Genomic DNA, 18690 nt, shown 5'->3' with positions numbered 1-18690 from the left:
TATGGATTCAACCAAGGATTGCTGGTAATAACACCTTGAGAAAGAACAAGATGTGGCTGGAGAAGGGGCCACGCAGAGGTAGGGCAGCACTTTTCTGGGACAAACATCCTTGTTCTAGTTCCTGGACATAAGCACAACACGCAAGTGCAGGAATGAGGCCAAGAAGTGGGGAGGGACTGCAGGGGAGGGATCAAGACCACCCAAGATCCCCAAAGCCTCTGACCCCTTTCCAGAAAGGTCTGAAAAAACTGACTGCATATGAAAAATAATTTGCATAGAAAGTGAGAAACCTAACTTCAGGACTAGGAAACCTAGCTATAAAAAGGTACCCACACCATGCCTGGGTGGCTCTACCAAAATGCTCCTCTCAGTTTAAAGTGACAGGTTTATTAATTTCCAGTCTACTGAAGAGTTTCCACACCTGCTATTTCCTTGACTGCAGGTGAAAGAAAAGTAGAAGCTCCTTCAGAACCTGCATCTTCAGAGCTACTGCAGCAGCAACCAAGCCTCAGGGACTAAGGAAATCCCCAGTCTTAAGGGTATAAGATCTTATGATAAGTACAAGGACAGCTGCAAGGTCTAAATTCACTTCCACCTACTTCCTGCCAAAGTCTTCACTTCAGTAACTTATAACTGGTATTAGCTTCCAACTTCATCAGTCACAGTTAAAGCCATAACACAGCAGCAACAGAGCAGTCCCTGGTCCTGGAAGGGTCTATCAATATGAAGACAGCAATACCACTCCTGTCTTTAAGTTCCATGAGGAACACAAGTTCTTGCAGACAGCTAGGTACTACCTCCAGACTAAAACCCTGAAAACATCTCTACACAGTCTACAGCAGCCATCTTGATTTGAGTGTAGAAACATAGTAGTATGAGCTTGTTTCAGCAACACCTCAGAAGAAACACTTCTAGGAACCACCTGGACTATAGACCTGTCCAATTATTTCCATCCCTCTCAAATCAGGCACAGACTCTAACTTGCCTCTTAGACTTCTACAAAAGCTCTTTTGTTACCTTCAAAGTAACATTTCAGAGCTGTTACATCACTCCATCTAACTCAGTCACTTAGTCCTTCTCTTACATAAACCACTAAATCAAGATTTGCTATGGTCCGCTTGCAGTTGCCATTGCCTATAGTTATAAACCTGCTGTTGGTCCTAAGGTTCCCAATACTGTAGCAGCAGTTAGTCTTTTGTTCAGAAATTCTTGCTACCTAGGTAACAGTAATGCAGGACAGGTGGAATTCAGGGGAAAGGTAGAAGAGAAGGAACAGAACAGCAGATTTTTATTTTTAATATGTAAATGCAAAAAATTAACTCAGAACACTTACCTGAATGGACTGATGGAATCCTAACCACACCTCATGTGGCAATTCACTTTCAGGAATTGAAAGCAGTAGCTCAAAACAACTCCTGGAAAAGCAAAAGGCAAGTAAAGAAGCTACTTGAACATTCTCTTGTTACATTAAATAACACTTGGCACATATTACTTAGCATTCAGATAAGAAACAATAGTAATACAAACACCTTTGACTGCTCAAATCAATTAACAGGCCAGAAACAGCCTGAGAATCAGGCATGATTCTTCATATGGAAAGAGAGCTCTTTTTTACTATGCACAATCTTGCTAATTTAAGATTATAGCTACTCTTATACAAGATAGCCTCTTCAATATGGTTCAGGAACACAGCATCACAGAATTTCTACTCTTTCCTCCCAAAGGAAACATAATAACCGTTCTGAATAAGACTCAATGGACTCCAGCATGGTCTCTTGGCCTAGAGAGAGAATGAAAGCCAGCTTCACCTAACTTAACATTTCCACACTGATATATGTAAGAAAATAAAACTAAAGAACAGTTTGAAAGAAGACACATGCACCAGCACAGAAATAGATCTGGATAACAGAAGCCTAATAGTATCATAAAAAAAACAGACTGACAAGTTATGTCAAGAAGAGCATCAGCACAGAAACAGACTCCTTATAGAGCCTTTGATACCAACTGGGGGAGCATTCTAACACCTATGGCATGAACTGCAACCAGTCATGGTAGGACCGTTGTCTATATTTTTCTCAAACAGGGACTAATCTAACCTTGTATGGGACATGTGGATTACCTAAAACCCTACTGCTGCACAGAACAATTTGTCCTCACGTGCTGGTTTTAAAACCAGCAGGGAAATTAAACTCCAAATAAGCCACTCCCCTTCCCCCACACTTTTCAGTAAAAAAGGGACAAGAAATTAGTTGAAATAACAATTTACTAAAAAGCACAATAGCAACAGCAGTACGAACAGCAAAAGTATACAGAAGAGAAGGTATTTTACGCACAAAAGGGTATTCACCACCGGGAACGAAAAAAAACACTTCCCGAAGGCAGCGCACACGTGGTCTCCAGAGGAAGGCAATACGGCGACTGTTACCACTGCTGCAGCACATGGTATTCAGGAAACAAAAACAACAGGGCAAGAGAGCTCCCGTAGCTTAACGTTTCCCCCTCACCTCCAGCCCAAAACCAACAGAAAGCAGGGACAAACAAGCCCTGGAAGCTAGTTCGTCCAAACAGGGATCACGCAGCCACTGGCTGAGCTCAGTTCTCCAAAACTGCCTACACTCCGCTCCGCTGTGTGTGTTGGGGGCAAAACGTCTCTGCCGGGATGCTGACCCTGCACCACCCAGCCCTCCTGGTTCAGCCACGCCTCGGAGCTGTCCATTTCAGCACCACAGTTCCGTAGTCGCGCTAGGGAGGGAAAACCGGAGGGAGAGCCAGCGGGCAGCAGAAGGGAACAAGGTCGCCGCGGTTTTAAGGGCACAGTCCACTCCGCTCTGTCGAGCGAGGCAAGATGGCAAACTTCCGATTTCCGGCGCTCGGCTTTTCCTGCGAAACCATGTCCCCAGCGATGGCGTGGGTGGTATCGAATAAGCACCGTGGTCACACCCACACAGCGCTAAAAACTCCACCCCTTTTCTCTGTTACCAGGACACCCAATCCAACTAGAAGTGTTAACTATGACACTCTGTCTAGAGATTCACATGATTTGCACACAGCAAAAGTATTTTCATAAATCATAAAATATAAGGAAAGAAAACTGGTCTAAGACTCCACACATAACAAATGCACCGAATTATTGCGATAAGCTACACCTACAGTACTAGATAGTTCCAACTCATGCTACTTTTTCTTTAAAATCTCCTTTCCCAAGTATTAAATAGAAGAATGACAAGGTAACACATTCAATCTTACCATAGATAGACAGAAGAGCTGAGTTTGGGGAAGTGGAACAGATGGCCATAAAGCAAACACAAGTTTCAAAGCTGATTAGTACCCAAAAAGAATGACTTTCCTTCTTCCTTCTGACCTGATAGATACATTGACTAATCACCTGCCAAATGCTATGCCTTATCAGTTTTCAGCCAGATTCAGCAGACATATACATACACACACACACACACACACACACACACACACAAACAAACAACACCAAATGGACAAATACTGAGTATCTGGCCATCCTTTTCACATCTCAGAAGTTTGAATTCACTGCCCAATCCTTTTCCCATAAATAGAAGTTTAGACCTGCAAAAACTCTAAACACTTTTATTAGACTGGTAGAAAATACACAGCCTTCATCACTGTCATTCCCTCATTATTCACAAAAATCTCAGGCATTACTATGCTGATGAAAAAGCTGGTAAGAGGATCACCAGATATTCCAACTGTCATAGGTCTCAATTTAATAAAATAATCACGACTTTCTTTTGCCTAGTACTCAAGCTTGGTAATACAAGCTAATTCACTATCAAAACCAACTTTACAAAGTCTCACAGCACTTGAACTCTATTTTAACATTAAAAACTTCCAAACTAAAACAAAAAAAAACAAAATAAGAAAATCACTAGGTATGTGTCCAGTTTTCATGCAAGTCATACCAAGATTTTTTACACCCAGTACAACATTTGCAAACTTCACAGTCAATGTGCTTGTGAAAAGTCTTTTGATGCACACCTCACTTTCAAACTTGGTCAACCAATCCCACCTACTTCCACTCTCTTAATTCCTGGAATTACATTTTCTAGAATATTAGTTTTTCATATATATGATATTGGTTATATAAAATAACAGACTTAAACAAAATTATAATGCCAGTGTTTACTCATCAGTTTTCTATACTTAACTGTTAAGGTGCTACCTGGACAGTGAAAAGATGACGGAGAGATAGACAACAGGTTGGCAAAGGCATACAGTACCTTCGGAAAGCTTCATAAAAGAGTTTGGCGAAATAAACACTTGAAGAAAAGTACCAAGATCAGTGTTTACAGAGCCATAGCGCTGTCTACTCTCTTATATGGATCTGAATCACGGGTCATCTACCGCCACCACCTGTGACTCCTAGAACGCTTCCATCAACGCTGTCTCTGCACAATCCTAAACATCCACTGGTCAGATTATGTGACCAATACATCTGTTCTAGAACAAGCAGCAGTCACAAGTATTGAGGCCATGTTGCTGAGAACACAGCTGCATTGGGCAGGGCACGTCTCCAGGATGAAGGACCAACCACCCCCTCCTGAAGATCTTGCTTTATGGTGAACTTGCCACCGGCTGCCGCAAGAGAGGAGCCCCGAAGAGCAGATACAAGGACTCCCTGAAACAACATCTCAGCCTTGGTCATATTGACCAACATAACTGATCTACTCTGGCCTCCAATCGGAAGGCCTGGAGACGCACCATCTATAACGCTGCTGATGCCTTTGAGAACACACGCAGGATCACCCTTGAGGAGAAAAGACTGCAGAAAGAATCGTGCCCTGCAGAATATACCACCTAAGGAGTCTTTCTGCTGTGCCTTTTGCAGCCGGATGTGTCTGTCTCGTATTGGCCTTTTCAGCCACCAGCGCGCTTGTAACAAACGTGGGTAGAGCCCTCCCCAAATCTTCGTTCGTGAAGCCTGGCCATGATCAGTACCACCACAATGCCTACCTATATAAAACTGAATTCCAAACTTTAATTACAATTTTTGCAAATAAACTGTAATGGGGGCTTGAATGTTTAAATTATTAAAATTATTAAAAAAAAGATTATTCATCTTAAACACTCAACTTGAAAATATCTTTCCGGAAAAGATCTCCCAGATTTGAATTTCTTTACTTTAGAAGAAATAACTCTAGGCAGAAATTATTTGCATATTATTTGCATAAAATTTTCCTGTAATCAATTTATACCTCATTCCCAGAAATTTTTTTAATTAATTTTTAAAAGCCTTTAGAACTGTGTTCATCATTAGATTGTATTAGAACACTTTTTCTATCCTAATCTTCTTAGAATCACAAAGATGACTAATTATACCTTGGATGATCAACAGGAATAGTTCACTTATTGCCAGGAATTATCCTGTCTTTGTTAAGAGTTGAATTAGCTCAATGATAAACAGCAGAGTAGTAAATGCAAGCTACTGAATCAAACTGCAGCAGTTTATTAGATTGAGAACTACTTTGTTAGACAGACAAACAGCTAACTGTCACATGTGCTTGCTCACAGAGGTGCTGTGGTAAGCAAGCACACTCTTCCCAGAAGCGACATCTGTTAGACTCCATAGATAGGACCAGTAGGTGAGACAGAGCTGCAAGCTTGAGGCAGACTGGTCTTATTGTTTCGATCCAGTTTTGCTACTTAAATCAGATGACATTCAGATCTCTTTTCCCTTTATATGGTTGAAAAAGCATATAAGCAGCTTCTCAAAGTTGTAGAAATGGTAAACTCCCTTTCAATTCAGTGCCATCACAGCACACAGGAGAAAGTAGAAAGCAGTCAAATCTTAGCTACTGGCAAATACATTGTGAATTATGAACAATTCTTTCTATGCTTTTAGCTTGAATGTATTAACCTCAGAACCATATAAAGCATTTTCAGATGGAAGGAAAATTTTCACACTGATGGTAACATGAATGACACCTTGATCCTCACATAGCATCCTCAGAAATAAAGCACAGAACCTTGAGTGAACAATCAGTTTCAAGGGCCTCCTGAGACTCATGACGATAGTCAGTTACCTTCCCAGTCAGGTTCCAGAAAAATATTCCTGTCCCCATCCCCCACCCTAATCATTTGTCAAATCTGTAATCTACAAGAGCAACTTCCCCTTTTTTCCCTAAGGTTAGACAGTGGACCAACGAGGTCTCACACTGCATCAGCATCATGTTTCCTGTGGGGGGTACTGTCCTTACATCACATCAGATGTACTGTGAATGCACAATGGACCTGGGCAGGCAGCAGGGAAAGCCACAGTATACTGAGTTTTGCTGTTACTGGCTCACACTGCTGAGAAGGATGTCAGAAGCAGGAAGTTCTTTCCCTCTTCTCCAGGAAGAACGTTGGAAGGGAAGGAGGAGTTCAATAGGAAGTAGAGCACTTCTCCTTTAAATCAGGAAGCTTGCTTGTTTCATTTCTCATCAAGGTTCAAGTCTGAAATGCACAAGTGTGTACAACAGCTGCTGCATAACCCAACTTTCTCCCCCAAAACCACAGTTACACGGAAACAGTACGCTTTCATGTCCCTAACCAGTCTTCTTCTCTCATGGAACTTAATTTTTATGTTTAATTCCCTGCTCTAACTTCTCTGTCCCTCCCTTGGAAACTCTTATGGAAAAGAAAAACATGTGAGAGTTAATTTAGAGAAGCCATTTACCTCTCCCTATCTTCAACCTCACTCCTTGTATTTCTCATTCTTTAGATTCCTTTCAAATGTAATCATCACAAGAATAGGGGAGATTCCAGCGAGTCAGACTCTCTACTGTCCTCCTCCACAAGGTTTTCTGAATATACAAGTAACAGCAAACAAAGTCCTCACACTGAAAGCTGAAAGAAACCATATAAACAGAAGCAGAATATTCCAATCTTTCTAAACAAGAGAAAAGCAATTTTTATACAGAATTGGGATTTATGCCCCAAAGTAACAGTGGCAAAATACATAAAAGGTACCCCAGGTACAGATGACCTGCACATATACTAAAAGACAAACTTTTAAAGTGATATGAGAAGAAAACAGAATACACAAGCTAATTAACAATAGTATGATGAAGACAAGAACACTCTATCCATAAAGAGACAGTCTGCAAAAGCAATATAGGTATTTTGCCAAAAATACGTGTATTATGTACCGGGTAAATGATTCAGCAGTTAAAGTCCTAAGTTTTCATATTAAGACATTAAGACACACTTTTCCAGATTTCACATGTTTTCCCCTTCTCTACAGAAGGTTTAAAAAAACCCCAAACCACTCATAGTTCGCATATTTCTCATAACTAAAAAAAAAAAAAAAAAAAAAAAAAAAAAATAATTCACAGCATCAAATGGAGCTTTCTGGTTCTGAGTTGTTGATTTATATTGCAAGTTAGTCCATTACAAATAAAGCATCTGACCAACGAGTTCACTGCAAAAATCCTTCTTGAAAAGAATACTTGAGTTCAGACCACAAAGCAAGCAAGAGGCTGATAACAGAAAAAACAGCTCACTAAAAAACTGTCACAGAATTGCTTTTATTTTCTGTGACGATCTTCATATTCAGAGTTCTAGATCTTCATCCTCTCTCCTCGAATGAAACCTTACTAGCAATGAATGACCAGCACGTCACAATGACCAGCATGTAGTCTTATCCTTCTCAGGTAGTAACTGATTATAGTCCAGTGCATGTGGAAGCCCTCAGGCTACACTCTTCAATTACAAACATATGCTTTGCACTTAAAACATACTTTGAGGAACTACAAGTTATCCAAACTCAGCTCATGGACTGTAAAATGGTTCTATTCTGTTCCAGGAATTCCTGTACTTTAAGTCCTGTCTACCCGCATTTGTCAAAGAGTTCAGGTTGAAGTCCAGTAGTCTGCTTTGCTATCCTACAGCGCAACCCAGACTGCCATGAACACAAACCAGTTTGTCCTTTTCAGCAACGGACACGTTCAGAATGCCCCTATGCTAAAGGGGACTGGACACATGAAATTGCAAAGGATACATATTTATTAATCCATGCACAAAGGTCTAATATTAAAACTTCTAATTAATAAGCACTACATTAAGCTTTTTCTACAGAAAATAGTAACTTTCAGAATGTTCTAAGAAAGAACAGAGCCTTCCTAATACCTATGTGATCATTAAAATATGGAAAAACAAAGCCTTAGAACTTGTTCATGTTAATTAATTAAATGCTCAAGTACATTTTGTGGTATGATAAAAAATGTACTAAAAACATTTACTAGATAATAAATCACAAGCACAGTTATCAAATCAAGCATTAAACTTATTTCAACTTTAACATTAAACTTATCTCAACAACTTGCCCTTTAATTTATAAACTACAGTTCATTTAAAAAAAGAATAAATTAATATACCAAATCAAAACTTACAGCACTAGCCTGCCAAGTACCAAAAGAACATCTTCACATTCTGTAGTCAAGTAAGGTCTTGCATTAGCAAAGCTTTGGATGGAGATTCGATACACTTCCAAAAAAGGTAAAATATGTTCTGATGCACCCCGACTGCCAGCATACTGGAGTAGTGTCTGAAAGAAAATGAGTTATCATTAGAAGTTCTCATAGCACACTTTTGTTTAAAAAACAAATATCAATATGCAATATAAAACACATACAGTGGAAGAATTCTGGAAGTGAGAATTTTTACCCTGAAGGAGAATTTAAAGTGGCAGCTTTTCACCTCAACTGAAGTTCTCCCTTTTTTCAAATATATTTTTATTTATTTTATTATTTTGATAAAGTTATCAGAGTTTCTACTGGGGAGAAAGCTAGATGCAACTGGTAGAAATGTGAACTGTTAAGTTAAAAACTGAGGGAGAAGTTCTGCACTCAGCTCCTTTTGTACAACTACCATGGAGACAGAAACACATAATTAACACTAGAATCTTCATTACTAGTGAGAACACAGAAAAATAGGAAGAAGTTCAAGATTGAGAACATTACTCCAGATGTAGTATTTTAAAGATACATACATTACTCACACGGCAAACATGAAGCCATCAGAAAGAGATACAAAACCCAGACCAGACCATTACACAGTCATTTTTAAAAGATAAAATTACCCTAAATTTTACTCCTTGACCATAGCAATCCCACATTATCCAGGCACAGTACTGAAGCAGCAATGTAAAATCTAGCCAGTTTAAGAGAAATCACATCAGCACAGTGACTACAGAAGTATCTCCCAACTTCTTAAAAACTTACCTCCACTCCCATCCTGTGCTCTGACAGGCTATGAAGTACAATTTGAGAACAAGTATGGCACTGAGCTGAGGACACCTCAGCTCTACTGACAGTTTGCTTCACAAATAACAAATTCCCTTACACCTCCAGAGCAGTGATGCTCCTGTTCTTACCAGTTCTTACCCTCTTCCCATGTGGTACCCTCCCTAGACCAAAAAAGGTACTAATCTTGATTAAGGCCAGCTGCAAAGATAATAAAAAAAAAATGAATTAAAGAGACTGTGCTTTTTGGAACCCTTAGGGACAAGACTGCATGGGAAAAAAGTTCAGAGTGATCCGCCCTACAGTCCAATACAAGCTAAATTGTCCTAAGAGGAGAGTGATGGTCATATCAGTTTTCAGATCACTTCAAGCTGAGACTCTGATACAACAAATTTATTTTAACACCTTAAACAAAAACATGATCATATCAGATGGTGACTGGATGGAGGACATTACTGAACAAGCCCTACTATGAGCTTAATAAAACCAAGTGCAGCCATTATAATGGCTAGAAACTTCTAAGACAAAACCTACCTTCCAGCACAGCAAAAAATAAGTGGCCAGTTAGACACTATTTTATAGCCTATCCGGTGTTATGTCAGTAATCTAACTATACAATACTAGTCTTAGCCTAAAAACAGTGCAGACATCCACTAGGCCAGCACAATCATGTGTTATATTTAAGAAAAAAAAAAATCTATTAAAAATACCATCTAAGAATCAGTAAAAATCAATACGCTTTGTGGATTGTTCTCCAAGAATTAGGTAATATAACTCCTGGGTGAATGGAAGCCACAAACTTTCCAAAAACCCCACACTATTAATAAAGACATAAGGAGGGTGGGGGAAAGGAAGATTTTCCTTAAACACAGTACAAAGATAATTAGTGCAGAAGCAAATGACTAGTAATACCAGTCATCATGCTTATCTAACAGACTAATGAAGGATTTCATAATATAACTCAAATCATATATGGCTTTATAGCATTATATGACATTCAAAGGCTGTCAAGCTTTAATTCCCCAGAGATGCTCAACTCATGACTATCATAAATCAGCTGTTTGGTAAACCCAGCAGTAACACTACCATTATAGCAACTACAGGAAAAGATCAAACTTACAAGTGTCTGCGCTTACCTAAAAGTACATCCATTAAAACCAATCTATTTCAAAAGTCAAATTCAGTGCTCAATTATCTTGACAGACACTTTGATCATAAACTACTTGGTCTGTGTAAAGATAAAACACTGCAGAATATTTCCTAAGATTAAATGAATGTACTAGAAAACACTGCACCCTTACTCAAGTGCAATCACAGCACCGGGATTAAAGTATTAAAGCTAGCATTAGCAATTCACTGAGTAACTATTTATGAGAAACTTCTCCCTAAATACATAAACAATGGTTTCAGTGTACAACACAGATTCAAGGCCACAGACTTATTAATAGCTTGAACTTCAAGGATCTGTAGTTTTGAAAATACTGCCATTAGCATACTGAGAAGCCAAATGCAGTATTTGTATTACAGAGGCTCTTCAAAGCTCTTCTGCTCTTTCAGAAGCAACATTAGTTTAGTCACCCACTACAGATTTCTCCTGGCAGTCCATATAAAATATATAATTGAAAAATTATTAATGTGTCAGAATTAGATAATCTACATGTTTAAGGAATAGTCAAGCAATAATTTAGAGGCAATTACTACCTTACAGTCCAGTTGCCTGAAGAGAGTATTCAAATATTTAAAGTCTAGTTAACACATGCCCATTTACACTTCATCACACTTCATCCTGTCCTCCTCTTTGACTTCAATAATACATCTGATTGAAAACTGGGGTGAGAAGTGCAGACACCACATCCACCTAATACGTAACCTACAGACCAGCCTAGGCCCTGAGCACTGCACAGATTCTCATGTTCCACAAATGCTGGTGCATCTGCTTTGCTGCATTTCCTCAGAAGCATCATTTTTTTGCTCAGACCCAATTTAAAGATGAAGATCTCCAATTTTCCTGACCTGCTATTACAGCTTTAAGCCTCTGTTTAAGAAAAACACTTCCTTCTCTTCTTAAGCATATCCAGTTGCAATCAACAGTCTTCAATGCACCACCTTTAAAAATTTCAGAAAGCCAACAGCAGATGCCATGTTTTAATGTCCTACAACCTCTGCTTCACTGATAAATGTTCTTCATATCTGTGACTGCGCAGCCTCAAACACCCTCCTAGTCGTTCTAAGATGGCTGTTTGGGTACATACTGAGCTCACCAACAGATGTGTTTTTCCCAAGGTGAATGTGCAAAGCATATATGCCTATACAACATAAAGCTGCTGAGTCAACCCATTATATAGGCTTTGAAAGTTTCTTTGTTGTGTTACTGTGGACAATAGTCCTAGTCCCCTGCTCAAAAATAGGGATCTTCAAGGAAATTGTGTCATCCATCATCATTCCCAGGAAAAGCCACTGGAAAGCTGCACAGAGCAGCACAAGTCTATATGTAGTAAGTGAGCATCCATATAGCTCAAAGCATAGAAAAGTTACTGATTTGGTTCACAGTTTTCTGTGTCTGACAGCCATGGTAATTTTCACAGCAAAACTGAGCATCATCAGGCCCCTTCCTCAGCTGTACTCACAGGATGGGAAACTTAAAACATTTCAGTTCCCCTTATGTCATCTACTTTCCAAAACCAAATTTAAGCCCAGCTAAATTCAGCTTCTCTCTAGGCACATTCTGCTCTAGCTTAACAGGCTTACGAGAAGACATCAGTGGTAGTCTCTAAGTCATAAACATAAAACTAAGCTGAGCCTTCTAAATTTCACTTAGGGGCAGACTGAAATTATTAAATTGTCACAAACATTCCCAGCCAGAAGGAGAAACCAAGATGTAAAATTACATTCTACTCACAGTAGTCTAAATGCACAACGACATCACAAATTCATCCTCTGTTGAAGTTGCTGAAGGACAGACCAGCAGTTCCATGTTTCCCATGGTATCTCCTGGTGTATGGGCATGACAACCCACGCTCCAAGACTGATGGTAAACCAATAACAATCTTTTTCATTTTTATCTGTGCTATCATAGTGTTCTAAATGAGACTACAATAGCAGCACAAGGACCTAGAGAGCTATGTTTTTTGTGGGACAGAGTTTAGGGTTGTTTGCCTTTTTGTTTGCCTTTTTTTTAGGTAATAGAACTATCTTTCACCAAACTCTACCAATCAAGTACCTCCAAAACTTCTTCTGTACCAAATTAATCTGGGCAACTGGACATGTACATACACTGATCATCTTGACAACCACTCCTAAGTGTTAGCTTAGTATTTATGTCAATGTTCTTATGCAATAAACAACACTGGGAACAAATTCAGCAAAACCTGAAACGTGGAAAGAGTCACACACATTGTACTGGGCTCCACGTCAGTGCAAGGTCACACATCTTCACTGTATGCTGAACTTGGGACACATACAGCAGTATACAGCAGCACCCTGCAGTTTGAGAAGCAAGAGTTTTGAAACCTAATAAATACACTTATTCTGTTGTTTCAATAAGTGATGAGCTAAACATCCTCCTAGAATGGTATGGCAAAGCACACAACCTGTGGATGCAAAATGGAAGACTGTGAAGGGTAACATCACTTCTACATAATCCGTAACACACCAGTAGACGTTTTTCTCTGATTTTGCCATTCTCCAGTCAAATACTGTGACTTTATCTGCTGATATGTCATTATACTAGCTCAGAAAACAAGTTTTTTATTTTTTACTTTAAAACGCACAGTCTCTTCAGACTCAACAGGGACAACTCTCCAACCTAGCAACCTAACAACAATTTTTCAACCTTAGAGCTCACAGTAAATGATGATGTAGAGGAAGCAAAAATTAATTAACCACTAACTTATTTAAGAATAAATTATCTCTATCAGTGTGGCTTTAATCAAGTTCATCTCTTCTACAGGAAGTTAAGGCCTCGATTCAGAAAATGCTGATCTTAGCCTGTGTTGCATTAAGCAAGTATTCAGACAAGAACCACAGCTCGTTCAGTGATTTAAGGTAACAGCAGACCCTCACCAAGCAAGCACTGCTTACCCGACGGCAGATCTTAACCAAGGCGGAACGCAGAGATTTGATCCCGAGGCAAGTGAAGCACAGACAAGCGGAGGTCTCGGAACCGAGCCAAGACCACACCGAGAAAAGGCGGTGCGGCCCGCCCGCCCCAAAGACCCTTCCGAGAGCCACCGTATGTCGAGGGCCACTGCATGTCCCGGCCCGAAGCGCTGCCAAAGCCCAAAGGCCCCGGGCTGGCGGCCCACGGGGGGCCCTCGGCAGGGCGTGCACGGCCCCGCTCAGCAGCCCCGCACGGTGTCGCGAGCCCTGCGCTACGCAAGCTCCAGAGGAGCGAGTGGAGTCCCCGGGACGGGACCTCCGGGCCTGCCCCGGCCGCATCCCCGCCGGCCGCACCCGGCCTGCAGCCCAGGCCGCGGCCCGCCCCGCTCGGCCCCTACCTGGCAGAAGCCCCGGCAGTAGGCCCGGGACGAGGCCTCCGACACCTCCTGCTCGCGCAGCTCCGCCTGCAACTGCCAAAGGCGGGCGCGGAGCGCCGGCACCACCCGCGGCACCTCGGGCCGCGTCGCCGCCTCGGCCTCCGCGTCCGCCATCCGCACCCGGCCCCACTGCGCGTAGGCACCACTCACGTGACCGCGGCATGACCTCATCGGCCCGGGACGGTGTCACGTGACATGCCCACGTGACGTGTCGCTCTCCGCGCGAATCGCGCTCTGGGGCCAGGAGCGGGCGCGCCCCCGCGAGCTGCGCCACGTGACGCCCCGGGAGCGCGCGAGCCCCGAGGGGCGGCGGTAACGGCCCGGGAGGGGCGCGGCACCTGTGAGGTGACGGGGGGGGGGGGGGGGGGTGCGCCCTGTCCAGATTCAACTGCTTAACTTAGATTGCCGTTATTTTAATCTCCGGTTTAACAACACAACGTTGAAAGCAGAACATTCGTGACTCGAGGACAGCCCCAGAGGGGCTGGTGCCCGGACACAAGAACGGGGAGAATGGTAAATAGCTTTTACCAAGAGCTTGCAGCATGACTGGTGACACGAGATGCTGGGCCCATGGGTCAGGAAGCTCTGCAGTGAGTTGTCCTGAGCCCTCTGGGTGACAAGTTGACCTGCTGGGGTAAAAAAATGGGCAGGACGAGCAGCAGAGGTTGTGAAACCTCGCAGGAAGTCATCAGTGCTCATCAGGCTTGCTTTTACCCCATCTGACTGTAAAGGGAATTCCTGAAGGCCACACAGAAGTAGAGGCTGAAGTGGTGTGCAGCTGCCCAGCACAACCAGGTCAGAAATCTACTGAGAAGCATTTTGCCTGCCTTCATATGTCTTAGGAATGACATATGCTTTCTGCAGGAAAAAAGAGACAAGCAAACAAGGCATTTTCCTTTCATTCTAGGCTGGGCAGCTCAAAGGTGTGCTAGTTCCTTTTTTGGTTTTGAGAATTTAGGTCAGGGAGGCCCCTGGCTTGTTTGCGAGCATGCGATTGGGGTTTCTATCCTCCAATGAGATGAGAATCTTTCTTTTTCCTTTTTATACTCTGCCTGATTGGGCATGAACAGTCTAAGCACATCTATGTCAATGTGATAAATTACCTGGGTTTTTCCACCTCAATCTGCAAGGCAAATGAGAAAAGGAGAGGAATGGCAAAGTCAGGAAGACCTGGGGTGAATTGAATGGAATCATCTGGGAAGCCTTCCCTAGCTGTATGCATGTTGTATGATTTCAGCCCATAGCTTTGTGGTACAGAGCAAGTGGAGTACTTAAAATCCAGAGAGATGGGTGAAAAATGAGAGGTGAGTTAGGAATAGCAAAACTATCCTCTTGCAGATTTAAAGTGAAAGGGGGCCTTAAGAGATGTCCTGGGAAGGAGAGAAGAGATATAAAACGAGCCTGGAACTCCCAGGCCACAGATCTGCCCCTGAGCTTTTGCACATCCCCATTATTCTCCTACAAGTTAAATGGTTCAGTAGTTTTCTTGTTGGGAGAGGATGTTTCCAATACCAGTCTGGGTTTCATGACAGGGTGAACAGCAGCCTGTAAATATGAGAATCTTCTGGGGAGGGCTCTTGTTCCCCCTCCAGATTGGACCCATTCCTTTTCCAAAATCTAGGAAAGTCCCTTCCTTGAACAAGACATTATATGGGGCCTTGGATACAAGGAAAAACTTTTTAACTGTGAGGACGACCACACAGTGGAATAGGGTGCAGAAAAACTTGTTCCATCTTTGCTATTAGAGGTGTCCTCATGGTAGATCCACAAAGCCAACAAAGAACAACTTGGACATCATACCGGCTGGTAGGGCAGGCTGGCTTGTGCTAGCCCTGAGGACAAACTCTCTAACACTGTAATTTCAGTATTAGAAAGCAGGCATTACTTTATTTCGGCGCTGGGTGGAGCATGGGGGAATCACACCTCCTAACATGCACACCCAATTATCAAAACTTTTAACTACTTATACATTTTAGCAGACAAAGGTTTTAGAGTTCACTGGCTGCAAGTTACATAGTTCTCTTATTAATTAGTATTCTATCTTCTATTGGTTAATAATTCTCTTGCTTCTTATGCTCATTAGTTGACATGCTCAGTTTCTCTCTTTTTTGGGTCAGTGGGTTTCTAGGGTCGATGGTCTGTGAGTCGGTGGTCACAGTTTCTGCCTGTCAGAATTACCTTTTACCCACTTGGAGCTGATTTCAGCACAATTACCGAGTTGGTTTTATTAATTTCTTCCTTATCTGGGGAGTCCAGCCAAATGTCCTTGTGGCCCATAAATTCTGCATTGCCTCCCCCCACAGGTCTGAAATCACTGAAGTATGTAACGCCCTAAACTTTAATTTGTTTTTCTAACACATGGACATCACTCAGAGCTTGCTTGTTAGCTGCTATCTGTTTCATGAATTAAATTTCCCTTCTTGTTGATTATGTTTGAAAGTTACAAAGACCAAAGAACATCCTTTCTTAAGAAAGTTTTTGCATATTTTACATTTTGCAACAAGTAATCAGGACCTTGTTTCACCTGTAACTCCCTGAGCAAATTGTCAACTATTTCTGACTCTTGAGATCGGAAGAGTCAGCATCAGCAAGACTAATTGCTATTCGTTACAAAGATTTTCAACAGACCAATGGGTAACATTAGTCCTCGTCTTCTCTCTCACACAGTGCTGAGGAGGGGACCCCAACAGTCTGCCAGGCACATTTGACCAAGCACATCAGACTCTCTGTTAATGGTAGGCCACCGTCGCCTGCTGCCAGGCCCTCCACATTCCAGCAGCTCCCCTGCCCACCACCCCCAGGCTCTGAGGGAAAGCAGCCAACTGTGTGATCCTGCAGCACAGATATCACAGGGAGCAGCTGCAGTGAGGAGCTCAGCTGGGAGCCAGTATCTGTGGCTTTGAGCCTCATCTTTCTTCCAGCAGCTATTTGGAAAGGAGAGAGGAGGACAGATCCTTTTAAAAGGGCCTCTTTTCCACTCCTCCTCTCTAGTGCCTTTTAACCTCCTGTCCTCTGCCCAGGCTGGGTCCCGCTTCCCGCTGAACGGTAGCAGGGATAGGGGCTGGGGCAGGGGCAGGGGCTAGGACTGGGGCAGAACCAGAGGAAGGGGCTCGGCTGCACTGCCTGGCACAGCAAGGCCCTGCCCTGGGCACATGGACGGAAAAATGCAGCAGGAGATGTTCGGAAGGAGGCTGCGAGGACACCTGGAGGCAACGATCGGACATTGCAGGAAAGGCTATGGCAGTTGACACCTTGGAATGTACGTCCGTCCGTGGACTGGCTTGGGCTGGGAACCAGCTCCTTTCCAAACTGGGAGCTGTCAGAGGTGGTAACCCCCAGGATCCATACTGGGACCAACGTTGTTTAATATCTTTGTGAGCGATCTAGATGATGGGACCAAGTTTCCTCTGATGATGCCAGAATGGGGAAGTGGACAATTTGGAAGGGAGAGCCACCCTGCAGGAAGACCTGGATAGGCTGGAAGAGTGAGTTCACAGGAACCATATGAACTTCAGCAAAGACAAATGGGAAGTCTTGCACCTTATGGGCAAACATAATCCAGGAGTGTAGCACAGGCTGGGGAGCAGCTCTGTGGAAGGGGCCCTGGGGGTGCAGGTGGACACTAAGCTCAGTGTGAGTGACCAGTGTGCTACCACAGCTGAGAGCCAGCAGGATGCTGGGCTGCATCAACAAGGGCATCACCAACAGAGAGAGAAGTCATTGTCCCACTCTATTCAGCGCTTGTCAGGCCACACCTGGAATACTCTGCACAGTTTTGATCCCCACTACCCAAGAGGGAACCAGACAGGCTGGAGGGGGTCCAGGGAAGTGCCACAAAGAGGATCCAAGGGCTGGGAAGCTGCTGTATGAGTGTAGTGGTTTGGACTTTGTTTTCCCCCAGAGGATGAGAAAAGTGGTAGCCCCCAAGGGGTGGAAACCCCTGGAAGTTTTGAAATTCTGCCCAATAGGCGCTCCTGCGAAAGTGTAAACATATCACAACCAGACCGGAAGAGAAGAGTTGTAGTTTTTTGGGTTAGAAGAAGTGGCCATGTTGTGAAAGGCCACGAGGAAGGGGCTCTGAGCCCCTTGGGGCCTCTGAGGCCTCCCAGCCCCCGGCTGGGGGGACTGCAGAGACTTGGAACAGTGTTAGACTGGACTAAGTGTCTGTAGTTATGCTGGGAGATGTTTTCTCCATCGTGGGCAGTGGCCGTGGCAGTGGCCGGAGAAAGCAGCAGCCGGCACTGACCAGAGAAACGGTGGCAGAGAGCCAGAAGAGATAAGATGGAGCAACAGAGACATGCAGCACCAGAGAAAGAACTCCTGGAAGGAGAGCCGAGGAAGAGAAAGTCAGCAGCAGAGTTCTACAGAGTTCTGGGGGTAAGAACTGATACCAGACCCCCCAAAACTCCTTTGAGACCTCCTGGAAGGAGGAAGTTGATAGACTCTTACTTGAAAGAGCCTTGAAGTGCAACATGCACTGCAGAGAGGAGCTGAGAAGCTCGGACGTCCTGAGAGCTCAGCCAGGACGGAGTGGGGGAGGTTGGCCTTGAGGGCCCTCCCTTGCTGCAAGCTACAAAGAAGCTCGCAGCCTGAGACAGGGCACAGAGGCCCTGCAAGGAGCTTGAATCTCCTGAAGATACCAGACCGTCACGAAGACCCCCTGTGCTTCGTGATATGACGTGGTGATACGACCTTTGTCTGGGGTGACGAAGCCCACGGAAGACCACTCGTTTGGAGAGACGAGTGGCCGAGGGGGATACCCCCCTCGTGTGTGCTGGCAGAGATCCAGCTATCAGCTGCTGCAAGAAACAGAAGAGAGAGAGAGAGCCTGCTGCCTTAGAAGATGCTGCTGCTTGGTGACTGCTACTCTGAAGAAGCTGCTGCCCTGAGAGACTGGAAGG

General features: G+C 43.3%; 1 protein-coding gene across 2 annotated transcripts in view; it reads right to left on the bottom strand.

The window, feature by feature from the left end:
• RLF (RLF zinc finger) overlaps positions 1-13940 on the bottom strand; it is a 50239-nt gene extending 36299 nt beyond the window's left edge. Inside the window, exons 1-3 of one of the 2 annotated variants that reach the window (XM_032709963.1) lie at positions 13751-13940; positions 8403-8557; positions 1334-1415 (exon numbers count right to left, since the gene is read on the bottom strand). In XM_032709963.1, coding sequence (XP_032565854.1) covers positions 1334-1415; positions 8403-8557; positions 13751-13903 — 390 coding nt within the window. In that variant the 5' untranslated portion in view covers positions 13904-13940. Of the gene's footprint in view, positions 1-1333; positions 1416-6688; positions 6859-8402; positions 8558-13750 lie in introns of those variants that run through there. The other variant, XM_032709964.1, reaches the window with a different exon arrangement.
• Between the last annotated feature and the right edge of the window lie 4750 nt (positions 13941-18690).

The sequence above is a fragment of the Chiroxiphia lanceolata genome, chromosome 24 (genome assembly GCF_009829145.1).
Source record: "Chiroxiphia lanceolata isolate bChiLan1 chromosome 24, bChiLan1.pri, whole genome shotgun sequence".
Taxonomy (NCBI): domain Eukaryota; kingdom Metazoa; phylum Chordata; class Aves; order Passeriformes; family Pipridae; genus Chiroxiphia; species Chiroxiphia lanceolata.
Note: the sequence above shows the minus strand (reverse complement) of the source record. Positions and strands in the feature narration are given on the sequence as shown.